This window comes from Lissotriton vulgaris, chromosome 9, assembly GCF_964263255.1.
Source record: "Lissotriton vulgaris chromosome 9, aLisVul1.2, whole genome shotgun sequence".
NCBI lineage: Eukaryota > Metazoa > Chordata > Amphibia > Caudata > Salamandridae > Lissotriton > Lissotriton vulgaris.
In genome coordinates this window covers 837,991,204-838,016,758 of record NC_141697.1, presented here as the reverse complement: position 1 = coordinate 838,016,758, position 25,555 = coordinate 837,991,204, and the positions used below count along the sequence as shown (strand labels likewise).

Here is a 25,555-nt window from a genome sequence, read left to right as displayed (position 1 = left end):
CCTCACCCCCACCTCCAATCCCTCTTTCCTCCCCGATTCCCTCTTCCGCCATCCCTTCCCGCCCCGCCACCTGTCATTCCGGTCTTCCGCCCCTCACAAATCCCCTCCAATCTTTCATGCATGAGGTGGGACCCCTTTAGAGGTGCGCGAGCACGGTCTGAGTAATCCTCTGAGGGAAGGTGTGGGGGGGAGGGGGCAGTGCCACAAGATGAGTACGCCATACACCCCTCCAGAGGCCTATGCAGATTTGCCCAGGTGAGGCTGGCCAGGTACTACTTGATTGGACGGGTGCTGGTTGCAGGTGTACCCTGGCACGCCCGAGGATCCAGGGTGATCCCCCCCTCTCTTATTATGCCCCCACCTACTGCAGTCCAGCAGTTGGAGCTGCTCTGCCTTCTTTACTCCTGAAAGACAACGGTTCAAAAGCTTCACTCACACCTGGCAGGTGCCCCAACCCTGAAGCCCTGCTACCACACCTGGCAGGTGCCCTCTCTGAGCAGCTCTTAAGCTGGTACCCGCACCCCCAGGTGGTACTCCGAGCAGTTCCCCTTCACAGCACCCAGTGCTCCACTTCTAGGAGCTCCAGGACTCCCCACAAGTGCTCCTCTCATTGAAGAGCTCCGACCCCGCCTGACAGTGCCCCAGACCAACCAGCGTCTGCGATGAGTCTGTAAGGCAGCCGCTATGGGGACAGTCGCGGCAGCTTCAGCAGCAGCTCCCAGGGGTCGCTGTCCCTGTCCGGCAGCCCCTGGTCCAGCGGCGGGGTGATAGGCTACCAGCCCGGGCTCCAGAGGTCCACTAGATCCCTGTCCCAGGCCAGGAACGGGCAGGGGCTCACCCGGGCCACCAGTGACTTCCTGCTCGCCTCCATGCCCACCCTGGAGATCGACCCCCAGCTGCACCAGATCCGCTCCACTGAGAAGGAGCGGATGAAAGGCCTCAACAACCAGTTTGTCGCCTTCATCAACAAGGTAAGCCCTGGCTGCGGGCCTGTGGAGCTGGGGAGGAGTCAGTCACATGTACATCTAGCGCCTCGGAGAGGCCGGTAGCGACAGAGAGTGTGTGCGAGTGTGTTTTTACCACGAGGAAAGTGGTGGTGGCGAAGAGGGAGACTCAGACCCCGCAGGATTTAGGAAAGTTGTATTATTTTTCTACAACCACACAACACGAAGAGTTTCGAGCAGAATTGCTCTTGTTCACATGTGTGTGTGTATATATATATATATATATATATATATATATATATATATATATATATATATATGTGTGTGTGTGTGTGTGTGTGTGTGTGTGGGTGTTTTTTTTTGGGGGGGGGCTTAAAATCACGGATGAAAAACTGAATGCCTACATAAATTCAAAGCGCAGTCTTATCGAGACCTGAAGAGGTTCGGGTTCCGGGTCTAACAGGCTTCCCAAAAGAGTCAAGTGCATTCAAGCACAGGTGGTGCTCCCCTTGAGGGAACTCTATAGGTGTGCCAGATGAGAGGGGGTGATACCAGAAAACCTGGTCCGGACTTAATTTTCCCAATTTACAAGAAAGGGAGACATGTGGATCCTATCGCCTGATACCCATGATAAATGTAAAGGCAAAAATATTGGTGAGGATGCTAGCGAACCGTATGTTGTGGATAGTGGCAACCCTGGTGAAGGTACACCTGTTGGGCTTTAGACGGTACAGGGCAACACACCATAATCTTCTATGGGTATTTGGCTGTTAGGTGCACAGTGGGAAGATTTGGGAGCCCGCAATAATACTGCTGTTAGATGCAGAGGAGGCTTCTGACTCCCTGGAATGGTCGTACCTGCAAGCAGTATTGGAGAAGATGAAATTCAGCAGTTCATGTCTGGGGTGGGTGAAATTGCTCTACCAATTCCCTGTTGCCCAAGTGAGGATGAATGGAGTGCTGTCTGAGGATATTCAAATGAAGAGAGGCACAAGGCAGGGATGAACGCTTTCCCAGCTATTCTTCTGTGGCTCTTTGAGCTGGATCCGGAAGGATGCCTAGATCAGGGCTTTGTATGGGGACCAGGGATGAGAGGACGCAATATCCTTCCAAGGGATGACATTATATTGTTTCTTGAAAAACAACACACCTGCCTGTGCTGAGCAACTTTCCTTGAAACAATACTTTGATAATTGTACATGAACAATAAACATGAACAATGGCTTTTGAAATTGCAACGTTTCTTTTAATTCTTTTGCAGACTATTTTGCTTTTTAGTCTTTTGCTTGATTTTTCTGGCATGAGAATACAAAAAATTGTGTAGGAAAAAACTATACATTTACATACAAACAAGAAAAAACACACTTTGGTATGTACATAATTCACTCAAACTAGCATTCGACACATTCTTGGCCATCCAGACATACAAAAAACATTCATACAGGTCCCATCATCACAAAACAGTTTGTAATAATGCAAGAATAATAACAGTTGTAAATTTCAAACGAAAGTGAAACTTTTTTTCAGTTCTTTAGAAGGAATACTAATTCATCACTCGAATGACACAACCATAACAACAATGATGATATGGGACCGGGTCAGGTCGACGCGTTTCGAACCCTATCCTTAGCGGGTTCTCATCAGGACCACAGTGTTACTAAAGGGGAAGGTGGGCAGAGAAGGAGCTGCCACAGGACTAATCCTGTTGGAATAGGTTGTTCACTTTGTTTTTGCGGTGTGGGGTGTAGTCTTTCTTTAATCTTTCCGTCTCATTTCTCTTCATATCCTTTCCTAAACCCCCTCTTTTGCACGTGTGTTCAGTGTGGGTATGGCTGAACAGGACACGGTAGCTTACACAGAGGAACATATCCAAAACCTGATGAGAGATCCGCCTCCCTTTGCCTCTGCAACCCTCAGTGTCGCGGCCAACACTGTCAACGAATCTGATAAACTTATACGTCTACGAAAAAAACAAATTAGGACGGATCTCCATGGTCATTTTTTACTCCAGCATTTAAGATCAGGCACAATCCCCGCAGGACTTCAAATTCGCAACATTCCGGTCGTGTTTACGGACGACCCTGAATACAAAAAAGGATTCAGTGGGGTCGAAACAAAGTGCAGTAGGGACCTGATGGTCCTTACTATTGAGACCGCACACAGAATTTCAGTTAAAGAACTCGCTGAAATTGAAAAACTTGAAAAAGAAATTAAAGACAATCAACTCATAGCTGATTCAAAAGGACTCCTGGAGAAGGTTGAAAAGGAGATCGGCGAATTTAAGGACTTTACGGTTGCCCAAAAAAACAATAAGTTCGAGCTGGACAAGAAAAATTTCTCGTTGGAATCCGTATACCCCTACCTGAGAAAAGACTTTTACTCTAATTCTGAATCACGACGGTTCCTCCAGGATAACCAAGGCCGTTCTCGACGTGCCTTCGTTTCATTCTCGGATACATCTTCGTCTGGAAGTGATTCTAATAACGCTAATAGATCCTATCAAAATAGGCAAGGAAACCAACAAGACCAGGGACAACGTCAACAACAAAACCAGGCACCTTTTTTAGGACAAGGCCCGCAGAAACCGAGAGGTCGGTCACGTCCCGTTCAACCATGGGAAATGAGGACACGATCCCGGTTCTACAAGAGTTAGACCTTCCATCCATCTTTAACTTATCTGACAGGATTTTAAATGAAGCTGAAACATCTATCTTGACGAAGGGCCTTGGATTTGTCCCGTCGAGACATACAGACTTCACTAAGATGAAGTTAGAAACTCTGGAATTTTGTCGTAAGCTAAGATTAAAGACATTCTTCTCTGATATATGCGAGGAACATCAAACAGAAGTGACGGGACTAAGGAAGAAATCCACCTTTTGCCCAGCCGGCTCAAAAATTCCTAAAGAGATACTTACGTTTGAACGCACAGTTCTTTCAGGAATATCAGTACTTGAAAAGAAGAGGAATTTTGTCAAATTTAATCTCGCCAAAGCAGAGAGAGAGGCTTTGACCACCTTGAAAGATGATAAAAACATAGTAGTCAAACAGGCAGACAAGGGGGGAGCAGTAGTGATATGGGACATTAATAAATATAAAACGGAAGCACTTCGACAATTGGATGACAATTCATGCTACAGACGCATCACAAAGAATCCTACACTCGAAATCCAGAGTGAACTATTTTCAGTAATTCAGAAAGGATTTGATCTAGGATTCATTGGACCGAAGGAATTCAATTTTTTACAGAACAAAAATCCACGAACTCCAGTTTTTTATTTATTACCTAAGATCCACAAGGATGAATTAAACCCACCAGGACGACCCATAGTTTCTGGGTGTGAGTCCTTACTTGAGCCAGTGGCCAAGTATATTGAATTTTTCCTGAAACCCTTCATTGAAGAGATTCCAGCACATCTTCAAGACACCACGGCTTTCCTCCAAAGAATTGGTACAGTCCCCTTTGAACAAGGTTCCCAGCTTTTAGTAACGCTAGACGTCGTGTCTTTGTACACGCAGATTCCCCAAGATCAGGCTCTAGAGACACTAGCTTGGTTTCTGGAGACACGTGTCAGACCTTGCCAAGTACCTTCTGATTTCATTGTACAGCTGGCATCCTTCGCATTGAGAAAGAATTTTTTCACTTTTGATTCCGACTACTTCCTTCAGGTGAAGGGAGTAGCCATGGGATGTCCTTTTGCCCCGGAACTAGCAATCATGTTTATGGGCCTTTATGAGAAGAAATTTATTTACAACGACAATCCCTACAGTCATCAGATTTCGCATTATATGCGGTACATAGATGATATCTTTTTCATCTGGACTGGGACTACAGAAACCCTTGATGGGTTTGTTGAGTGGCTCAATGGGCGCTCAAGCGACATTAAATTTAATTGCACATCGTCCAGCCAATCTATCACATTTTTGGACGTGAAAGTTGTCCCTGATAACGGAAACCTGGCAACAACTTTATTTAGAAAAACAACCGATAGGAACAAGGCTTTGCTGTTTACCAGCAACCACCCCCGGAGTTTGAGACAGAACTTACCCTTTGGACAATTCCTGAGGATCCGCAGGAATTGTTCAGGCAAAGAAGATTATTTCTACCATGCCAATTCACTCATGGAGAGGCTTCTCCATAGAGGTTACCCGAGAAAACTCCTAAAGCAATCTCTTAAGCGAGCATGGTGGACGCCCCGCGAAACACTTATGGTTAAGAAAGCCAGGGTCGAGCAAAATCGAATGGTTTGTGTATCAACCTTTTGCCCTGCTGCCAATCAACTTAAAAGGCTGATAAATCTTAATTGGCATTTAGTTAAAAACCTACATGAGGACTTGAGAAATTTACCATTATTTGCATTTAAGAAGGAGAAGAGCGTGGCGAACCATATTGTAAGGGCAGCCTTACCTAGTAAACAATCACCAACTCTAACAAGCCTTTTTGGCTTCCCCCAGACAAAAGGACACCACAAATGTGGCACTTGCATCTGTTGTCATGACACCATGGAAGAAACAGTATTTTCCTTTAACAACATCCACTGGAAGCATGAATCATTCACCAACTGCAAAACCAGGAATGTAGTTTACGCGATCGTCTGCCCCTGCCCCAAACTATACATCGGGAAAACATCCCAGGAGATAAGACAACGCATCACGCAGCATAAATCGAGACTGCGTAGAGAAGTGGAGAATGCGCCATTAGTACACCACTGGTTGACGAATAAGCATGATAAAAATATCCTCAAATGGACCGTCCTGTCCAAAATCGAAAAAGATCCAAGAGGAGGGAATTCAGAGCTAAGATTAAACCAAAGAGAGGCACTTTTGATAATGAAGTATGATACAGCAGTCAGTGGTTTGAACGAAATTTCGGAAATCTACAAAACTTTTCCATGATTTAGCCCACAGGACTGCATCTCCCAGAATTCTCTTTGATGAAACTACAACTCCCTTCATGCTTTGGGAGGCGACCTCTACCTTCAGTCATTCAACATCACGGCTTCAGTAATCTGCAAGTGATTGCTGAGTGAGGAGCGAGGACGTTCGATATACTGTTTTGAGAGTTTCAAAGTGATTTTTCAGGTAAGCGGACATCGGAACGCTTCAGCGCGGTCTTTAAGCAGCTGACGATGCGCTCTCTCCCGCCTGCCGAATTCAAACGTTTACTGTCATAATTTATCCCCAGAGGCGCCGGATCCAGAAATTGCGGACCGAGCGCCATCCAACAAGCATTAGTGAGCGCACACGCGCTGCAAGGTGAGCACACGTAACCTTCCAGCCCCGCCCCAGTGCAGACACAGTTAGCATGTTGTGAGTCGGCATGACTGAACGCATGTATTCTTTTCTCACAGCACCTCTTCGCTCCCCTACGATGGGAATACATCGGCTTTCATTTACTATTTGAGGAGCTTTGACCCACATATTAAGGTAGGCTGAGTGCAGTGGGACATCGGTTGAGATGGTGATCTCCCAGGTTCAGTATAGTGATTGTTGCTTTCCTCTTCCCCTTTAGTAACACTGTGGTCCTGATGAGAACCCGCTAAGGATAGGGTTCGACACGCGTCGACCTGACCCGGTCCCATATCATCATTGTTGTTATGGTTGTGTCATTCGAGTGATGAATTAGTATTCCTTCTAAAGAACTGAAAAAAAGTTTCACTTTCGTTTGAAATTTACAACTGTTATTATTCTTGCATTATTACAAACTGTTTTGTGATGATGGGACCTGTATGAATGTTTTTTGTATGTCTGGATGGCCAAGAATGTGTCGAATGCTAGTTTGAGTGAATTATGTACATACCAAAGTGTGTTTTTTCTTGTTTGTATGTAAATGTATAGTTTTTTCCTACACAATTTTTTGTATTCTCATGCCAGAAAAATCAAGCAAAAGACTAAAAAGCAAAATAGTCTGCAAAAGAATTAAAAGAAACGTTGCAATTTCAAAAGCCATTGTTCGTGTTTATTGTTCATGTACAATTATCAAAGTATTGTTTCAAGGAAAGTTGCTCAGCACAGGCAGGTGTGTTGTTTTTCAAGTTATTATTGGCTCAGCCTTGCTGAGTTTTGAGTCAAACCCTTGACTGTTTTTCATATTATATTGTTTCTGACAGAGCCCAACCGGTCCATGTTGCGCGTTTTGGAGATGTTGCCAGTCAACAGGAAGTATACTGGGCTTCGCATCAACTGAGGAAATTCAGTAGCATATCAAATGACAGAGGGGTGCCCTCCGATTAGGAACTTCCTGGTCCAGTGGAAATCAGAAGGTTTCAAGTATTTGGGTATCTAGGCAATTTCTCAGAGATAACCTAAGGAGGATTCTAGAGGCCTGCAAGCAATGATATGGACAACTGGCGCAGCCACCCTCTGTTCTTTCTAGGGAGGGTAGCGTTATTTAAAATGATCTACCTCCCCAAGTTCCAGTACATCCTCCAGTATACACTCTTTGCAGTGCCAAAAAGACTTTTCAGGCAGGTAGACTTTCACAAGAACACTGCTTTGGAATGGGATCCCGTATAGCTCTAAGTACGTTAGCCAGGAAGGCTTGGGAGGGATGTATGACGTTACATCGCAAACTTTTACAACGCGCCCCGTTACAACGCAATTATTACAACGCAGAATCATTTACAACGAATGCCTTTACAACGCATGACATTACATAGCAGATGGTATTACAACGCATGCCATTACAACGTAAGTATAGGTAAGTATAATAGTTTTTAAAAAATGTAAATAATTAAAATGTAATTAATGTAATAAATTAAAATATTTATACATAATTAATTTGTACATATATTTTTGAAAAAAGTTTAGGGTTTTAAAAATAAAAATCTAACTCCAGGGGAGTGTAATAGTAGGGTAAGTGCTGGATAGTGTAGGGTTAAAAATTACTTTAAGTTTATTTTTAAAAGAACGATTATTAATAAAGAACTATTATTAATAAATAATAAAATTATTAACATTTTTTTTAATTAATTTAAATTATTTATTTTAAAACTGAACCCAACAAATACCCCAGTTCCCCAAACCCTAAAAATACCCCTGTACCCCAAAACCCAAACCTGAACCCTAAAAATACCCCTGTACCCCAAAACCCAAACCCAACCCTGAACCCTAAAAATACCCCTGTACCCCAAAACCCAAACCCTGCCCTGAACCCTAAAGATACCCCTGTACCCCAAAACCCAAACCCAGCCCTGAACCCTAAAAATACCCCTGTACCCCATAACCCAAACCCAGCCCTGAACCCTAAAAATACCCCTGTACCCCATAACCCAAACCCAGCCCTGAACCCTAAAAATACCCCTGTACCCCATAACCCAAACCCAGCCCTGAAACCTAAAAATACCCCTGTACCCCATAACCCAAACCCAGCCCTGAACCCAAAAAATACCCCTGTACCCCATAACCCAAACCCAGCCCTGAACCCTAAAAATACCCCTGTATCCCAAAACCCAAACCCAGCCCTGAACTCTAAAAATACCCCTGTACCCCATAACCCAAAACTAAATATATACTATTACTAAAATTAATTTATTTAATTTAAATTAAAAAATAAATGATTAAATAAAATGACATACTTACCAATACTTACGTAGTAATGGCATGCGTTGTAATACCATCTGCTATGTAATGACATGTGTTGTAAAGGCATGCGTTGTAAAGGATCCTGCGTTGTAATGGTGTGCGTTGTAACAGAATGCGTTGTAACTGTTGCGTTGTAACTGTTGTTTACCCTTGGGAAGGGGGCATTGCCTTGGCGAATCTAAGGCTGTATGATTGGGCGGCACACATGTGGTGGTGAACAACTGGGTGTTCTCCAATCAGACAGCCGTCTCTTTTGGCAGAAAAGAAGGCGATGGACCCAGTGGGATACCTATGCTATCTGTCTGGGGGGGAGAGGGAACATCGCAAGGCCTTCAGACACTGGGGCTTGATATTTGGTAGAGGGTCAGAGTCTCATGCTCTGCAAGAGGCAGGTCACGCTGGCAACTCCGCTATGGGAAGCAGATGTATTGAATTTTGCCCGGGCAGATATTGCCCCGAAGACCCAATACCCTGACCATGTTGTTGGGACAGCGGGGGAGCCCCAAGGCCCACAGTCCCTGCCAGCTCCCAGCCTGCTGCAGGTGCCAGTATTGCTTTTGGGCTGAGGGAGCTTCAAACATGCTCCCATGAAGCGAACTGGAGTTAGCTATAGCTTGGCAGGAGAAGTGCTACCGCCAGGCCATAGCAAACTGCAATGTCCCAGGGGTGGGGACACTGGGATATTGCTGGGAGTGGCAGTCTCCAGTGCCATTTACAGCTCCACGAGGGGAACCGCACAGCTCCTCTCCAACAGTATTTTATCCCTGGGGAGGTGGTGGTCCCAGAGGCTGTGTGGAGGGGGCTGAAGCCCCCCCCCACTTTACATTTAAATAAAGCCCCAGGATGAGGAGGTGGGTCCCCAGAGCTGCGGGGGACTCATATGCTCCCTGCATTCGATCTATAAGCCCCGGGGAGGTGGCGGTTCCCGGGGTACGAGGGAACCCGCAAGGGCCCCCGTGCACTGCATTTTTTCATTGCCCTCGGGATCTGGCCCACCCAGGGGTTTAAAGAAAACAAATTGCATGAGCCTACGCTTTGTGCTTTTTGGGGGGCCAGATTTGCGGATCCACCGCGCAACCGGCTAAAAACTGTAAAAGAAAAATGCTTTTTTGGTCTTGGGGGGGCCCTGTGGGACCTCCCTGAGCAGGCCTAGGGGGTCAGGGTGTTTCTACCCTGACTCCTTTTCTTGTTTTATCCCTTTTTTTTAACCTTTTTTCTTGTGACTCAGTGTAACCAAGCCCGTTCGAGTTTAAAGTGTTGGCCAATCAGCCAATCAGCTTGCAGGCACGAGAGCGGGTGGGTGTTCAGATCCTCCGAGTCCCCAGGTGTATATCTGAGAAATGTTTACATTTCCCAGGAACTACTGAACGGATTTACACCTTTTAACAAAAAGAGTGCTTTCTGAACCAAGAGCTATCCTTTGCCAAATTTGGTGTCAATCCGTTCAGCAGTTCGGGCTGTATCCATGTCTAAAATTTCCTAAGTAAATTAACATGGGGAAAACGTGTTTTGGGACCCCCCCCTTTTTTCTCGGCCCGCTTGATGAATCACCCCGAAACAATCAACACAACAGCTGAAGTGAGTGGGCCATTAGTTTTCGAAAATTTCGCAAAGATTCATCAAACAGCACCAAAGATATTGGCCAAAAAAAATTTCTTTTTCAATAGAAACTAGGTCATAAATATAACTACCTACTGGCAACTGGCAGTAGGTAATTAATATATATATATCTATATCAGCATTTGGGCAGAGCAAACGTTCCCTTCTCATTAGTAATTCTTAAAGCACTTTTTCTGTTAAGAACATATGGCCCGGCGACAGATGCACTATCAAGCCATACATAAAAAGAGAAGCACTCAACTAAGATAAACACATTAAGATAAGATTTCTTTCAATCTTTCCTTCTGTACAGCTGTGAAGAAATAAAAGTGAGAAAGACTGAGAAAGAGCAATCGATTTGAAAGAAAATCTCTACTCTATATATATCCGGGAAAGGTTATATAAACTGAACTTTGCAACAGCGCACAAAGGGCTAGGCATTTAGTAGACATGTTGATCTAGGTGTTTTATAAAGACACATGTTTCTAGGTCACTGGCCAACAGGTTACATATGAAAACACAATGGGGGTGTGCCTGGCAAGCTGCCTGACTGATTTACCTTACCTGGCATGCAGTAGCCTAATGAACATGGAAGGTTGGAGGCCAGAAGGAGCAGGAGGCCATAAAGTGGAGCAGGGTGCACACCTGATGCCACAACTAGGGCCCACTGCAGCAGCAACACTGATGAGCGGTCACAGGAACGAAGGGACCTAGAGTTAGAGTGCTGCGGCTGAGTTGAGGGTCCTAAGTCTCTAGCTCGCCTCCTGACAAGACTAGGCTGCCTTCAGAAGAGGGATTTGGACAGCTGCGATTGGTGAGAGAGCCAAAGAAGTTGGCCATGAAGAGAGAGGGACTGCGTGGCTTGGTGCAGTGGGGCTGTGGTGGAGAGCAGGGCAGTGTAGCTGTTCGCAGCTGAGAAGGTGGCATTGCTGCAGGGATTGAGTTGGCAGGTGGAGGCCAGGTAGGCACTGTGAAGGCCCGCCCTGCTGATTGGGATCAGCTATCTGCGCTGAGGGAATTGCAGTGGTCCCGGATAGTGCTTATGGTGGTCCCACACTTGGTGGGGGAGCCGTGGTGACACCTGTAGGCGGCTCAGGAGGTGTGAGGACCCGTGGATACTAAGCAATGTGCCTACGTGAGGACCTTTCCCCGGAGGTGCTATTGCGGGCCTTAGGGAGAACACAACGGGTCTAGGGCAATGTGAGGGAGAGCGCCTGAGAACTACGATGGGAAATTGGTGGACTGCAAGCAAGATAGGATGCACTGGGCACCCCCCACTTTTTTTTTTTTTACACCCTGCTGACAGTGAGACCTGGTTGGAGCGGGAGTTCAGGAGCGGTGATGGCTGGTGACCAGAGCACTAGAGGAGGAGAAAGGATTTGTTGTCCCCTCTGATGGCTCAGAGTGTGCATGCTGGCATGTGGGAGGCCCCCTACCTAGGGTATCTTGCTGGACTGAAACGGTTAGCTGTATTGGGGGGACTGCTCAGGATAGACCACAACAGGTCCTGGTGTGCCATGCAGGAGACCAAGATGGAAAGGTACACAGACTGTGACAGGGAGGTCCCACCGCCTGCTGAAGGGGATCTTCCCAACTCATCACAGGCCTCTGATATCAAAGGGAACCTTAACAGAGTCCTTATCTATAAATATAAATCTTCTATGTGCAGGTCTCCGTAAGGTGAATGAGAGGGCACTTGCAACTGAACAAATGGTGGCTGAGCAACAGGCGGAGGTGGCGGACCTGCAGAGCAGTTAAATCTCTTGCAGACCTCTTGCACGAAATGGATAACAGGTTGGAGGACATGGATGGATGTTCCTGTAGAAATTATATGTTAATGACATTTATAAAAGCGTGTCGCTGCCCTAGCAACAGAGCTTCCCAGTGCTAACCACAGAACAGGAGTACCACACCAAGGGAGCAGCAAAAGGGGATCAGGATCTCTTAATAAATGAAAAGCCAGGTTTTTAACTTTTTCCTGAATTCAAAATTAGTCCGGGAATTTTGAGCGGCAAACTGTTCCAGAGGGCCGGAGCTAAAACTCAGAAGGAGTGGCCACCTGCTTGTTGCTATAGAACAGTTGAGTCTGACAAATTTAGGTCAGCCGAGGAGAGTTCTCTGTTTGGAATGTAATGTTGCATTAGATCAGAAAGGATGGGAGCACCTAGAGCATTCATAACGTGCCGTGAAGGGCATGGCTTGAAGCGTCAAGGTGGAGGTCACACTCTTAGAGTGCTCCTCTTCCCTCCGTCATCCTCGCTTATCCACTGCTATCAAAACTAATGCTGCTGAGCCCATGACTTGCCTAAGGGAGATCCCTGGACTCCCCTGCCACTTTATCAGGCCTGAGGCAAGAAAAGTACCCTTATTGTCTGCCATACCCACAAGTCCAGTGTTTCTACCATCATGGCGGCCAGCACCAGATATTAATAGCCAGTCATCCGACCCCACAAGGCGCTTTTTTTGTAATTTTCCACCTGCCTTTGGACCAGAGCGATCCTCATTGTTCTCCAACCCTCAGTATCTATCTACTCCCTGAAGTAGATACCATTGGGCCAGGCACAAAGATAAGCGGTCTACCCAGACCTAGGCAAGAGCAAGGTGGCCGGCGCTGGCCCTGCATATAGGGGAGGTAAGTGACCCCCCCCGCTGATGCAGTGCAGAAACAACCACCACATCTTTGACGCCAGCCTGCCCTACTTCTTGCCAACAATGCTCCCCGGGCCCTGGAGCGAGACTTGCCGCAGAGTTTGCCACGTGCCTACGTCCCGACACAAGTGCTATTCTCCGTCCACCTTTGATCCCCACACCCTGGATGGGGGCCCATCTGTGATGGACAGAATTTTTGTGGCCTACCAGACAAGGGTGGCCTGCACCAGCCCAGGAGTAACGGGAGATGTGTGAGGCTCCCTCCTCTTGCCGGTGCGACACCGGAGCAAATCTCCACAACACTGTCGGCACCTTCCAACCCCCACAGACTGCACATTGATGGGCAGTGATTCCGCATGCTCCCCTGGTCCCAGGGGAGAGACCTACTGCCACCACTTTGACAGCAGACCCAAATGCCTGTTTAACCCGCCATGAGTAGGGAGGAGAGGGCTGTGTCTGCCGAGCACTCTTGAACTTCTTGTGCAAGCCGCACCGGATGCCCCGCACACCTTGGAGTTCAGAGTGGCAGTGCCAGTGCATCTGAGGCCTTCAACTGCGGTGCACCTCTGGCCTGGAACTTCACATATGGAGCAGGGAGGCCCTTAGTCCACAGTGAACCTGACAAATACACTAGGGATCACATTATGTACGCACCACGTTCAGTGCCTAAACCTAACCATGATCACCCTCAGAACTACTGTATTCAGTCAACAAATAATAATCAGCACGAGTGCTGCATCAGGTCCATAGACAGAACTGTCCACTTGTTATGCTGAGGAGCAGATCTATCAGCATTGATACCAGACACTGCCACCCTAGCTACTTTAACCCCTGAAGTTAGTGTCTGGGGATGTTTGCATCCCTTCCCCTTTTCCTCTCATATCACAGTGTCCTGGATCAGAGCCGAGTTGAGCCAGGAGAGGTGGTCCCCTATCCACTTTTTTCCTGAACCTGGGCGCTTCCGACCACTCGATGAGGGCTGGTGTTTGACACGGACGAGACAACTTGGGATCAGGAGTGATACTGGTGGCTAAGTGCCACTCCCACTGGCTTTGGGCAGATTAAGGGCAGAGAACAGACCAACTGGCACTTGAGGATGCAAGATGAGAATGTAGGTGTTTTACCCAGCATCACTCAATAGGTTTGACTCCTCACTCGAATAAAACGTGCTTGCTACTAGTTGGTTGTATCCTTTTTCCACTACCATATTTGGATTGGTGGCTAGGCTTACACACTCACATTTCACCTGGTCCTGAAGAAAGCTACAGCACCTCTGCGGAGGGCTTTTAAGGCTAAAACATGTTATCCAACTGACCATTTTTAGACCATGTTAGGTTGAATCTTCCTACCATGGTCCACATTTTTAGATTTGAATCCGGACCCCTGGGTGCCCTATTAAAAGTAATCTTTAACATACCAGGGAATTAGTTTCAGTCACACTGTCACTCTCTTCACACACTCCCTCCTCGTCCAGCTCATCTGAAGGTTTTAGTATAATTCCTTACCATCATAAATTAAAACATCCCTCAGCTCCTCCCTCACAGTGAGGGGTCGTAGGATCACTGCAACTAGGTTTGCAGTGCGAGGAGATTCCAGGTGATGAAGCATGCTACCTGCAGGTGGGTGAGGGAATTTGTCCGTTAAAAAGGGACCTCTTTGCACTCCGTTGTGACTAGTCCGACCCAGGGTAGCCTGTTTGTGTTGCCATATTTACTATGAGGGGAGTTGCCCCTGCAGGTCGTTAAACCTCCTCAGGCCTTTTTTTGTGTTACACATTAAACCCTACATACCATACACAAAAGCATGCTACAAAAATACAAATTAACTTTTATAAAGGTGGACTGAATTCTTAAATATGAATTAACCTGCACTTGAATATTTGTTTACTATTTATGCACACAATTTGCATTCCTTTTAACAGCTTGGGAAAAAGTTTAACGGTTAGATACCAACACATCCAGTGATAAATGTATTTTTATTTGCCAACTTAATTCACAGTATTACTGTTAAAAAAGAAATGTAGCACAAAATGAAAATAGCGGCAGACAGCCAGATAAATTGATCAGCTACAGACATAAATCAAAATAAGTGTTTGGTGAGTTGTACAAAGGCAATGTTATCTGACAGATAAACAGCAATTATAAACAGTAAACAAGATAATAGCCTTGTGCAACCTTATTTATCATTTTCTTTTTGATAGGATGAAGTCGCACTTCTACCCTATTTTAAACTCCCTGAGTGTGAGAGTCAAGTCTGGATGTCAGAACACAGTGAGCAGAAATGGAGGAAACCAAGAGGTAAAGAGATCGGAAAATGGATGCTCTAAACGTTTGGTTTAGAAATGATCAGATGTTTCGTTGGCTGCCAGTTTGCAGTACCACATTATGGATAATGGAAGAGCTCTGTATGCAGGCAAGGTAATACCTTTGTCCATATTTTAATGCTGTTCAAACTTGTATTTAAGGTTCATTAATTGAAAGTCTTTATTATTAGGGTGCGGGCTCTAAGTAAATGTAAGCTCTGACTGCACTACTGTCTGTGGTTCCAGTATAAAAATGTATACACACGTTTTCAAACGTTTAGCAATATGAGGCTATGTATAATGCTCCCAGAATGCTCTGATTTTATGCAAATATTTGCAGAATCTTGAAAACAAGATTGATTATTCTTTGCTTAAAAAAAAATCAAAGCAGGAAAAAAACATTTTGCTAAACTACTGTAAATTGTCAGGTACCTTTACTTTGCAGCATCATTTAGTAACATGTGTTGATGCATGCTAATATTTACCCAAAATAATAATGGAAAATCAGTGTAAGCAGTTTTAATAAGATTATGTTAAACAAAAATAAACAAACATTGGCAAAGCCAGTATGTGAATTGGTGGTCAGCATTTTAGTTTTGTCAATTGTTTTGGCATGGTTTTTGTAAAACCGTATTGGTGTGGGAGCTGCTGGCCCTCACCATTATAACAAACATTGGCAAAAGCAAAAATTGTTTTTGGTCTCAAAAAGCACACTCCGCCTTAGTAGTTACTGGCCCTGAACAAAACTACTTTGTTTGCCGATATGCTACTTCTGGAAGAGCAGAATGCTGTCGCTCACAGTGAAGCCCACAGATACAGAGAGCGAGCGACAGAATTTTAATCAATTCAAAAGGTCATGGTCCAGGCCAGACCAAATTAGGGGCTCAGTCATTTAAAAAAGTGCAGGTATGCAGCTCTAGTGCATTCCCAAGAAATTACAGAAGTGGAACAAGAAAGAGTACTCCTAGAAAATATTTGTGAACCGCATTTTAGCATAAGCAAATATGCATGTGTAGGTTTGTTCATGCGAAAATCGGAGTGTTTGCAAGTTCACCTTCCCTCCAACTCTGGAAGAAGGGTTACTTTTGCCATGGTCAGGCATACATTTCCAACATTTCTCAGTATGGGAAAAGATTAGCGAAAAGTTGTTGAAAACCCTTAAAACATGCAAGCTAGTAGATTTGCACAGACTCAAAAGGGCATTCTAACTGGAACTATTGCTTACCAGTACCTACGGCCCCAGTTTGTTGATCTGCGGAAATGTGGCACTATAAATGGATTGCAAGTATTCAAACAATACTACGGTATGATCCCTGGCATAATCAGAGGGGCTATATCAGAGCTCTAATATAATGAGATTGCTGCCATAATTTGTCGCCGCACTACATGGCACCAGAGGGACAAGTGGATTTTGTTCCAGAACAAGTACATTTATGAAGCAACCTGCCCCATGGACAAGTAGATATTATATTAAATTCCACACCCCTGAGTTTAGTGCTTGTATTGCGGTGGGCTACATTTGTTGTTACTGTAGATAGAGAAAAGGTAGGGGTGGAGAAGACTCGATGGCAGCAAGCATATTCAGCAGTTGCTTGAGCCCTGCATTCTAATGCTTCTGCAGACATTTGCTCAAAGTGGTTCTGCAATTACAGTTTGAACAGAGCCTCCGCAAATTCTAAAAAGATATACTTAAACTGAAAAGGGACAAAGAGCCTCCTTCACAAAATGGGGTGGAAACCAACCTATAATAGTCATATCAAAAGTTTGTAGCTACCTTGCTCAGCAACAAAACAAAGCATATACACGCTCCCAACGCCAGGACCAGCTGAAGAGTTTCAAAGCAGTCTCAGGAATGTGCATTTACAACATTAATACGTTTTACTGGCACAGTATTTGCAATATATATCAATGTTTTAATAATAACATGGACGAGTTTAAGATGTTGCGGGAAATACAAGATAGCAATGTTTAAATAGGTCTACCATAAATGAAAGAAGGTTGGCAAAGCGTGCTTTGTCTTTATATAGTTCACTGAAAAACTGATGAGTTTGGCAGTGAAGAGAAACCCTCCAGCCTAATACACATGCATTACGGTCTTCCGAACCCGAGCATTGTCAAGGATAAAGTATGCATTTTTTAATACAATAGCAGGCAATGCCGGTGGCTAACCTATTCTTAAGATCTCTCATCTTTGATATTTAATAGAACAGCAGGCCAGATCCAGATGTCATTGGAAAGTAGTGTACTTTTACATCACCTGGTATTACCAATACACCTCGTTTCTTCTGGTGTTGCAACGAAGTGTTTTTCCTCACCTGTTAAGGAAAGCATTGCCGAAAGAATTCAGTTTCCGGAAAGGCTTCTTGGGATCAACAACCAGTGCGTTCCCAGGGATGACGCCCTCTTGGTCGCCATGCATGACAGCAGTGAAGGAGTCCGTAGTAGGTTCTGGCCCGATGCGCATGCCTGGGAAGTCTTGCTCCAGGAGGTGACGGATGAAGCTAGTCTTGCCAGTGCTGTATTGGCCCACTAGTAGCACCATTGGCTTATTACTGAAGTCAGCTTCCTCTAGAGCCGGTGAGTGAAAGTCATGAAAGCGTGAGGCTTCCTCCAGCGGATAGAGTTTCTGTGCATAGAGAGAGCGGAGGCCCTCAGACACTGTTTGAAATAGAAGTGGCTCCTTTTTGTGCCGGGACTCAGACCAGCGGAACATCGTGGTCGTACAAGTGTTTTTTGGTAGCAAGTTGAGATAAGAGCGAAAGACTCCTACTTTTAGCTACTCCCTGGAGTTTAACCAACAATTCCTAATTTGAACGAACTAGCAAATAACCCCATTATTAAAAGGATCGTGTCATCTCTACGAAAACCAAACACTCAAAGAAACATTCTACTCTCCCTTCACTGGTCTACGTGACAAATTGTAGTCTACGAGTGAACGTAAGACCAAGAACTAGATAGACAGAAAACAACACCGCATTGAAATGAGAGAGGCACTCACTTTGCTTCTGGACAAACACGAGCACGTAGATAGAATCCAGCGGGAAGCGGTCAAACTGACACCGAGAACTGAAATAACAGCGAAAGATGGGCTCGTTGCTACAGCTTCAGGTTTGGTTAAAAAAGACACGGAAACGCCACGAGGAACCTCAGCGCGTTTCCTTCCCCTCCCAAGTCCCAATACTACTTGTGGCGGAATGTAAACTTGTCCTCTTCGCAAAACTGTTTCAACGTGCACGCGGTGTCTGGCGGAACGCTTAAACCTAATCCCTGCACTCTCACAAGGAGTGAAATAGAACCAATTGGAGTTATTACCCGCTGCGCACGCGTATAACTGCTCCTCCGTTGGAGTCATGTTAAAGTCAGGCAGGACTTGCCTCGCAATTTCGTTGACACCGTGGCTACGTCACGAAACGTGCAAAAACCCTCAAAGCAAGAGCAAGCACGTGTAGGCCGAGCAATTCCAACCGATCTTTTGTAACATTATACTCTAGTTGTCCCTACTTACTTTGCACATAGGATTGTGAACCCCTGTTTAAGCATGGGTGGGAATGACATACATGCCAACATTTTAAAAGAGGAAAGTGTGTAAAAAAAATAAGCAGGAGAATGTAGTTCCCCCATTGAGTTCTATTGAAGGAGAGGCAATCTCAAGCAGGAGACAGTCAAACTAAAGCCATTTTTAACATGAAAAAATCACAAGTCTCCCGCCTGAATCTGGTTTATTGGCATGTATGGAATTACGAGTTTAAAGTTATTTCATGCATCTGATAATAATTGAATGCTTTAATTAATAACCAGATGTGTTAATGTCTGTGTGGTGTTTATGTGTTGCTGGTGATAGAGCGTGAGGGGTGAGCTTGCTTGTATTTACCATACTCACCTGGGCCCATATGCATTCCAAAACAGGTTGCCCCTGATACTCTACCAAGAAATATACAATTTAACTAGGTCCTATACCATTGGCTTACCAATCCTCATCGCCAATACCTAAGGACCTAGGGATCAAAAGGAGTTAGAATAATAGGTAGGAAAACAATATACATTTCATTTAATCTTTACCTTCAATAACCACAGACTCGGGAGAAGTTTTAACCTTTTATCTATGTAAATTCTTAAATGTCACAGTCCATATGAGTGAGAAGTTGGCCTGATATATGATGTCTCCAATTCTGGGGGCACCTTGTATCAGTCCAAACAATCCCTTATGGTGTTGGTTGTAAGTCAAACTTATAGACAAGCTATCCTACTGGTAGCATGTACTAAGCAGCCTTAACCTCTTAAGCGCTGCGCCCGTCCAGCGGCCGACGGCACCACTACCTCGGGAGTGCTGCCGTCGGCTGTTGGACGTTCCAACTGCACCTGCGCAATGGAACGTCCAGCACTGGAGCTGGACGTTCCATAGCAGCTAAGGTGTTAAAGGCTTAACTCAAGAGGGCATGTGAAGCCAGCTGTTTTACCAATCACAATCCTGTAATATCAAATGAAAGGACGCCACACAAGTTATATATTATAAAAATATATGTATTTATTACTAGAATAATCCTCTGTACTCTTTATGAGTGCAGAGGCACAAGCGTTTAAACAAAAAGCACAGTTAAACATATAAAAGTTGCACAATTATGGATGAGGCCGGGGGGGCACGCAAACCATATATTAAAAAAGTGGTATAAGTATCACTAATCAAACAGTTGTCAGGCCTAGGGCCTGGGGAATCGCTGGGACCAATCGGGACTAGCAATGCTGAAGTCAGGAAAAGCCAGCGGGAATCGGGTGCAGCGCTGAAAGCACACACATGCACCAATACAAAGTCAATGGTGCGTAAAAGTTATCGAGTTACTGTTTTAAGAGTCTTCCGACTGACCTAGAAGGACAAAACTTTAGACTTAGACACTAGAGGTGTATACCAATACAGGAGCACCAGCGTTCAAGAGTTACCTCACCCACAGGAAGCGGGTGCACAGGTGCAAAGTCATGTCGCCTTTCGTCGTGTAGATCTACGGAGCCTGTAGATGATGATGCTGCAGGCGGCCAGAAGAGAAGTGTCCGGTGCGATCCAAGGGTGGATCGAAGCTGAAGGGTACCTGAAAGCAGAGGGGACAGAGTCTGGGTCACTCAGCAGTGACCAGGGTGGAACCAGGCAATGTCGGGCGCAATCAGGTGGTTGTCAAGAAGCTTGTCTCCGCTGCCACGTGGACTCTGGGGCACCGAGGATGTCCAGGAGTGGACCATGAGCTGTCCCACGAAAGCTCTCACTGTCGGCGGTGTCGGCTTCCGGGTTGGAGCAAACAAACCTTGGCAAGCGTAACCCACGCAGGATTCGAAGATAGCTTCTTACTCGGACCCGGAAGGTCAGAGCGGGTGCTCCTTTTCAGGGAAGCGAGGGCCAGTCCAGAGCAACCGGACTGGCAGAGCAAATTCAAAGGTTCGTCGGTACTGGGGCCGCTAGCCAACGGGCGAGCGACCGGACCAACGCTGCTCCAGCGGGCCAAAGGAAATTCAGTCTCATATGAACAAACTCTACACCATGATACTCACCATAATTTATAAATCTAACATCAGGCCCTTAAATGACTGAGACATGAATTGACCAACTGAATCATATGACCTAATTAATCAGTAACACTTTAGAACATTTAATTAAGTCAAAATCATAGGCAATGGATTAACTAATAGTAACTCAAGAAAACAAACAAGACCAGCTTGTCATTTCAAAATCTATGTTATTAACTTTATTATAAGGCAAAATGCATTTTAAAGCTTAAATTCTTTTATTAGCAATTTTTATTAAGCAAAATTATTTATTAGAAAGGCACATTTGGCTGTCAGCTCAAATCAAAATCAGCATGAAAAGTGCTCAAACATTAGGAAAGTTTCCCCAGACCCTATTTCCCTAACTTTAACTAAAGAAAACCTAAAGGGAAAAAGTAAAGTATAATGGACCTTACGTGAATCAAAAGTCCGACAGCATCTCTGGAGCACAGGAACGAGCCAACAGTGCTCTTTCCAAGGGGCCATTTTTATACCTTTTTCCTACCTAAAACTAACTAAAAGAATACAAATATCCGAGCAACACGAAGCAGGATTGGTCAAGAAATGTCATCCGATGAAGTCATTTGCCTTTCACATAGCAAAAATCACAGTTCCTCAAGAGTGGCATTGTTCATTGATTATGAGTGTCACAGGCTCTTCCGAGACTCGCAACATTAAGTAAAATCGTCCGTTGCTTCCTCCGTCCAAGCCTTTCCGCCGCTACACATCCTGTCCTTGGCAATGAAAGTTTTATCAAAGTTTATTTCAATGCTCCACACAGCTTTGCTTTTATGAGCGACTTTCAAAGAATTATTGAAGAAAATATTTTCCTTTTCAAACGCCGCTGTGCAAGGCCCAACTTTGACAGGACTTCGGACATCCATTTTAGAAATAGGCCACAGGCCTCTTTTAGCATGACTCTAGTATGCAAGGAAACACAAGACAATAATTAATTCAGGAAATGATAATTATTCTGTTGCCCACCCCCTTTGCTAATGTTAACCCATTAGTCTATGTTACCTAGCTTTGCATACAAAAGACAAATATAGCACAGTCACATAAAAAGACACAACATAAACAAAAGCACATTTAAAAGAATGCACATGCTATTATTTGAAACAGCCGCAATTTATGTTTGACAAAACGAAAGACAAGGTAAATATGTTATTTAAAACGAAAGGACAAACACGACAAGAGCACATATAATTAAAGCCAAATGTTTATTGTGGATGCACATTATTCTAGGTTGAATTAGTGCGAAAACAACATACAACACTCATTAGTAAATTAAAAATTATGGGAATTTTAAATCAGCATACTTAATTCTAAACTTATTTCAAAAGTCTGCTTCATCAACTCCCTCTTCTGGTGATTTATAAATCACCAAACAAACCCAAAAATGTATACTAAATTTTACTTTAGTAATGTCATATAATGATCTCTCTCTGTGTTAGTAAATATAAACTCCTGTTTCATCAGTCTGTCTGGAACTCTCATATTGAGCCCTGCGAAATTCATCCATTTCTATCATTTCTATCTCCTTCTCCTGAGCCTTTCTGAGTTTATAAATTCTCTTCTTTTCCCTCACATGCTTCTTTCTCTTGTGAATCATGCAACTGATTTTTAACAAAAGTGTCACTATAACAATGATTATTACAGGATAAAGCACTTTGCCAATGATTGAACTGCCAATTTCTGCAAACCATTCTCTAATTGCCCCAAATCTTTTAGCCAAACATTCTGAAAAATTGTCACTTTCCATGGGTTCTATTTCTGATTGAAATTCTGTGATATTCTTGATCAACAATTCTATGTTCTGACTTTTGTCTGGGATATATGTGCAGCAATGCTAAACATGCAAAATCCCACAGACTCCTCTCTCTTTTGCATAACCATGCTTCTGGTGGCAATGAGCTCAGTATTAACCAACTGAAAACCGCCTGCAGTATCAGTGGACAACCTGTCAACAATTGTGGAAACCTTTCTGATTTTGATTGCATTCAGGGTAATTCCTACCATAGGAATATATCTCCCATAATCTCAGAAAAGCTTTCTCTTTTATATCTATTGAGGTGTTTGCCAATTTCAAATGAACCTTCCCCATTTCTGTCAACATGGAAAATTTTAGGAAAGACAAGACCAAGGTAACATGTACCATACCAATGGTCTGGGAGACTGAAATATGCTTTGTTCCCACATACAAAATAGATTCCTGGGAAAATTGGGTCTTTACCACCTTTAAATCCCCAACCCCCTACAATTCGATAAGTGTCTTCACATTGGCTAGCACCGACAAAATAATTGTCGTAAAGCGTGTTATCTCTTCTAATACAGAACTTTCCACTAACTGGATCATCTATGTGAATAGCAGCATATCTATTTTCACCATTAAGCTTCTTGTCCTCGATTTGCCAAAACTTACATTTAGTCTGTTTCATCATCTCTTTCCTTTTGTAAATCGCTCTCCTCTCCTGAACCTGATCTAGAAAAGATCTTTCTTCATCTCTCATTTTGCAAGTTAAATCATTAGTTGCCAGGAAGAATTCCCTCATCTGTTTAGCAGGCCTAACTTTGTTAAGACTATGCACAACCTTTAAGTTAGCAAAAATCTAATCGAAATCTGAGTAATAATACTCCAGTCAACCTGTTTGATAAAACAAGCTTGATATAACACTGCATGTTATTCCATAAGTAAGGGGAAGCATATTATACTTGACCCCTTCAGAAACTGAAGTAGGAAGCTTAACGCACACATAACAGTCTTTAACATCCATGACTCTAATGTACTCCGATAAGAGTCTTGAAAAAGAATTAGTAGAAACATCTCCAACAGATCTGTCCTGATGGATCTCTGGTTTATGCTCAATAACCCTGTTAGTTTTGCCTGCAATATCATGAACAGCTTGCTTAGATTCAGCTTTGCTTGTCATATTCACCTTATAATCCTCTTTGTCAATGCCAAGAGGAAAGATGACTGACAAAATTAACCAAACTAGAATGATTAGAATCACACAAATGGAAGACATTTTACAACATCTTCTAAAAATTGCATACCTTGAATTGTCAGTATTAGGCATGTTTACTCAGCTCTTACTAAAAACAAAATGTAAAAATTAAAAATTTGTATCTATTAATAAATAACACTAAAAATTAGTATCTATTAATAAATAACACCCTCCCTTTTTTAATTATTTTTTAGTAACCCTCTAACAACTTTTCTTCGACCTTGCGTCCATAAAGTGTATCCAGCTAACACAATTTCTTCGACCTTGTGTCACCTATCACAATTTCTTCAGCCTTATGCCAAAAGTAAACCTCAACCTTAAAGAAAGCTAAACCTAATCGTTGTCACTATTTTCTTCCAAATCTTCTTGGCTGCTACTGCTAACCTCAACTACTGGTGGAATCAATATATAGGCCCACTCTGGAGATTTGTACTTGTGATTGGGCTTCAATGGTCTCTTGCTTTTTCTAGTAATTACTTCAATTTTCTTTCCAGCTTGCCTTTTTTTGTCTGAATCACTTTTCTGACTTGATATTTCATTAACTTGTTCTTTCGACCTATTCACCAATTTGAATTTCAAGTCTTCTTTTGGCCAGACATCAGCTTTTCTCTAGAGTTTCTTCTTAGGCTCAATTTCATTCCATTCAGCTTTTCAAGCTCTTTTTCTGAATTTTCTTATTTCAGACTCTTCATCACTGTCATCCGAGTCAGTTTCAGAGATTTCAATACTGTATCTAGGAACGTCTTTACTCGGCAGCTTCACTCCGTTAGGAACAACATCTCTGTAGCTGGTACTTGGCAATTTGTCCTCTTCTTCCGGAATTACTTCTAACTTCCCAGTTCCAGATTTTCCGTTCCTGCTTTCAGAGCTTCCAATCTGCTTTTCAATATTCTCCTGATCTTGAATCTCTTCTGACACAGGTTCTTTTTCAGTTCTTTTTTTCTAGAACATCTTCATCATTCTCTGAATCAACAACAACAATGTCTAGATCTTTTTCATTTGATGCTTGATCTACTTCTGAATTCTCCAGATATCGACTTCCCTGTCGATCTTCAGAATCTGGATCTTCAGGTTATCCTTCTGAATCTGAATCAGCTGTTGTGTCAACACTATCTTCATCAGGGTTATCAGGTGCTGGTACACGAATGGTATGGCTTGCATGCACCCACCTTTTCAAACCCTTACACTTTACAGCATTTGTTGTGACTAGTATCACCTGTCTTGCTTTTTGCCACCTGGGTACCAAACAGTTCCTCCTCCGATGAACCTTTGTCCTGACCCAATCTCCTGGCAATAGATTATGAGCCTGCTCCTTTTCCTTTGAAATCACATCTGTTCCCACCTGATGGAGTACAGAAGTTACGACGTCAGAGAGCTGCTTACAGTAGTTTAAAATTGCACTATCATTTATTGCTAACAACGTTCCAACTGGAACAAAAGCCTGTCTCATTACCCTTCCCATGAGTATATCATGAGGGCTAAGACCTGTTGTTTTATCTGGAGTGCTTCTCAAAGACATCAAAACAAGTGGATGCCGTGCGTTGCAGAGCCAGTAATAACGAAAGGCTGCTTCCGGGTGCTGTCACATGGGCGTCGCGTCACCGGTGCAGGAAGAGCTACGGAAGCCTGAGGGGCCGTAGGTTACCAGGGAGACAGAATGCTATGGTTTCCGCGCATGCGTTATGAGGCGGATGGGTTTTGTTACAGGAACAAAATATTGCAGAACAGGGAGGCAGCGCTAAGAACAATGTAGAGTCATTTGCTGGCGATTATATTAAAATCGGCATGGATATATTAGTACATGAGGCCGGTATATAAAGGGTCTGCGCGCTGATTCGGGTGAAACAGAAACTAAGAGAGGTCTCAATTGGAGTCAGGATATCTGAAAAGGGCATGGTTGATTCAGGAGTTGAGGCCCAAGGTAAACTATTATGATGAGGAACAGG

The 25,555-nt window shown here is 43.9% G+C and overlaps 1 protein-coding gene across 1 annotated transcript in view; it reads right to left on the bottom strand.

The window, feature by feature from the left end:
• LOC147692340 (EH domain-containing protein 1) overlaps positions 1 to 18,396 on the bottom strand; it is a 1,152,127-nt gene extending 1,133,731 nt beyond the window's left edge. Inside the window, exon 1 of the mRNA XM_086936776.1 lies at positions 17,391 to 18,396. Within this exon, the coding sequence (XP_086792902.1) occupies positions 17,391 to 17,788 (398 nt within the window). The 5' untranslated portion in view covers positions 17,789 to 18,396. The remainder of the gene's footprint in view (positions 1 to 17,390) is intronic.
• Positions 18,397 to 25,555: the final 7,159 nt, after the last annotated feature.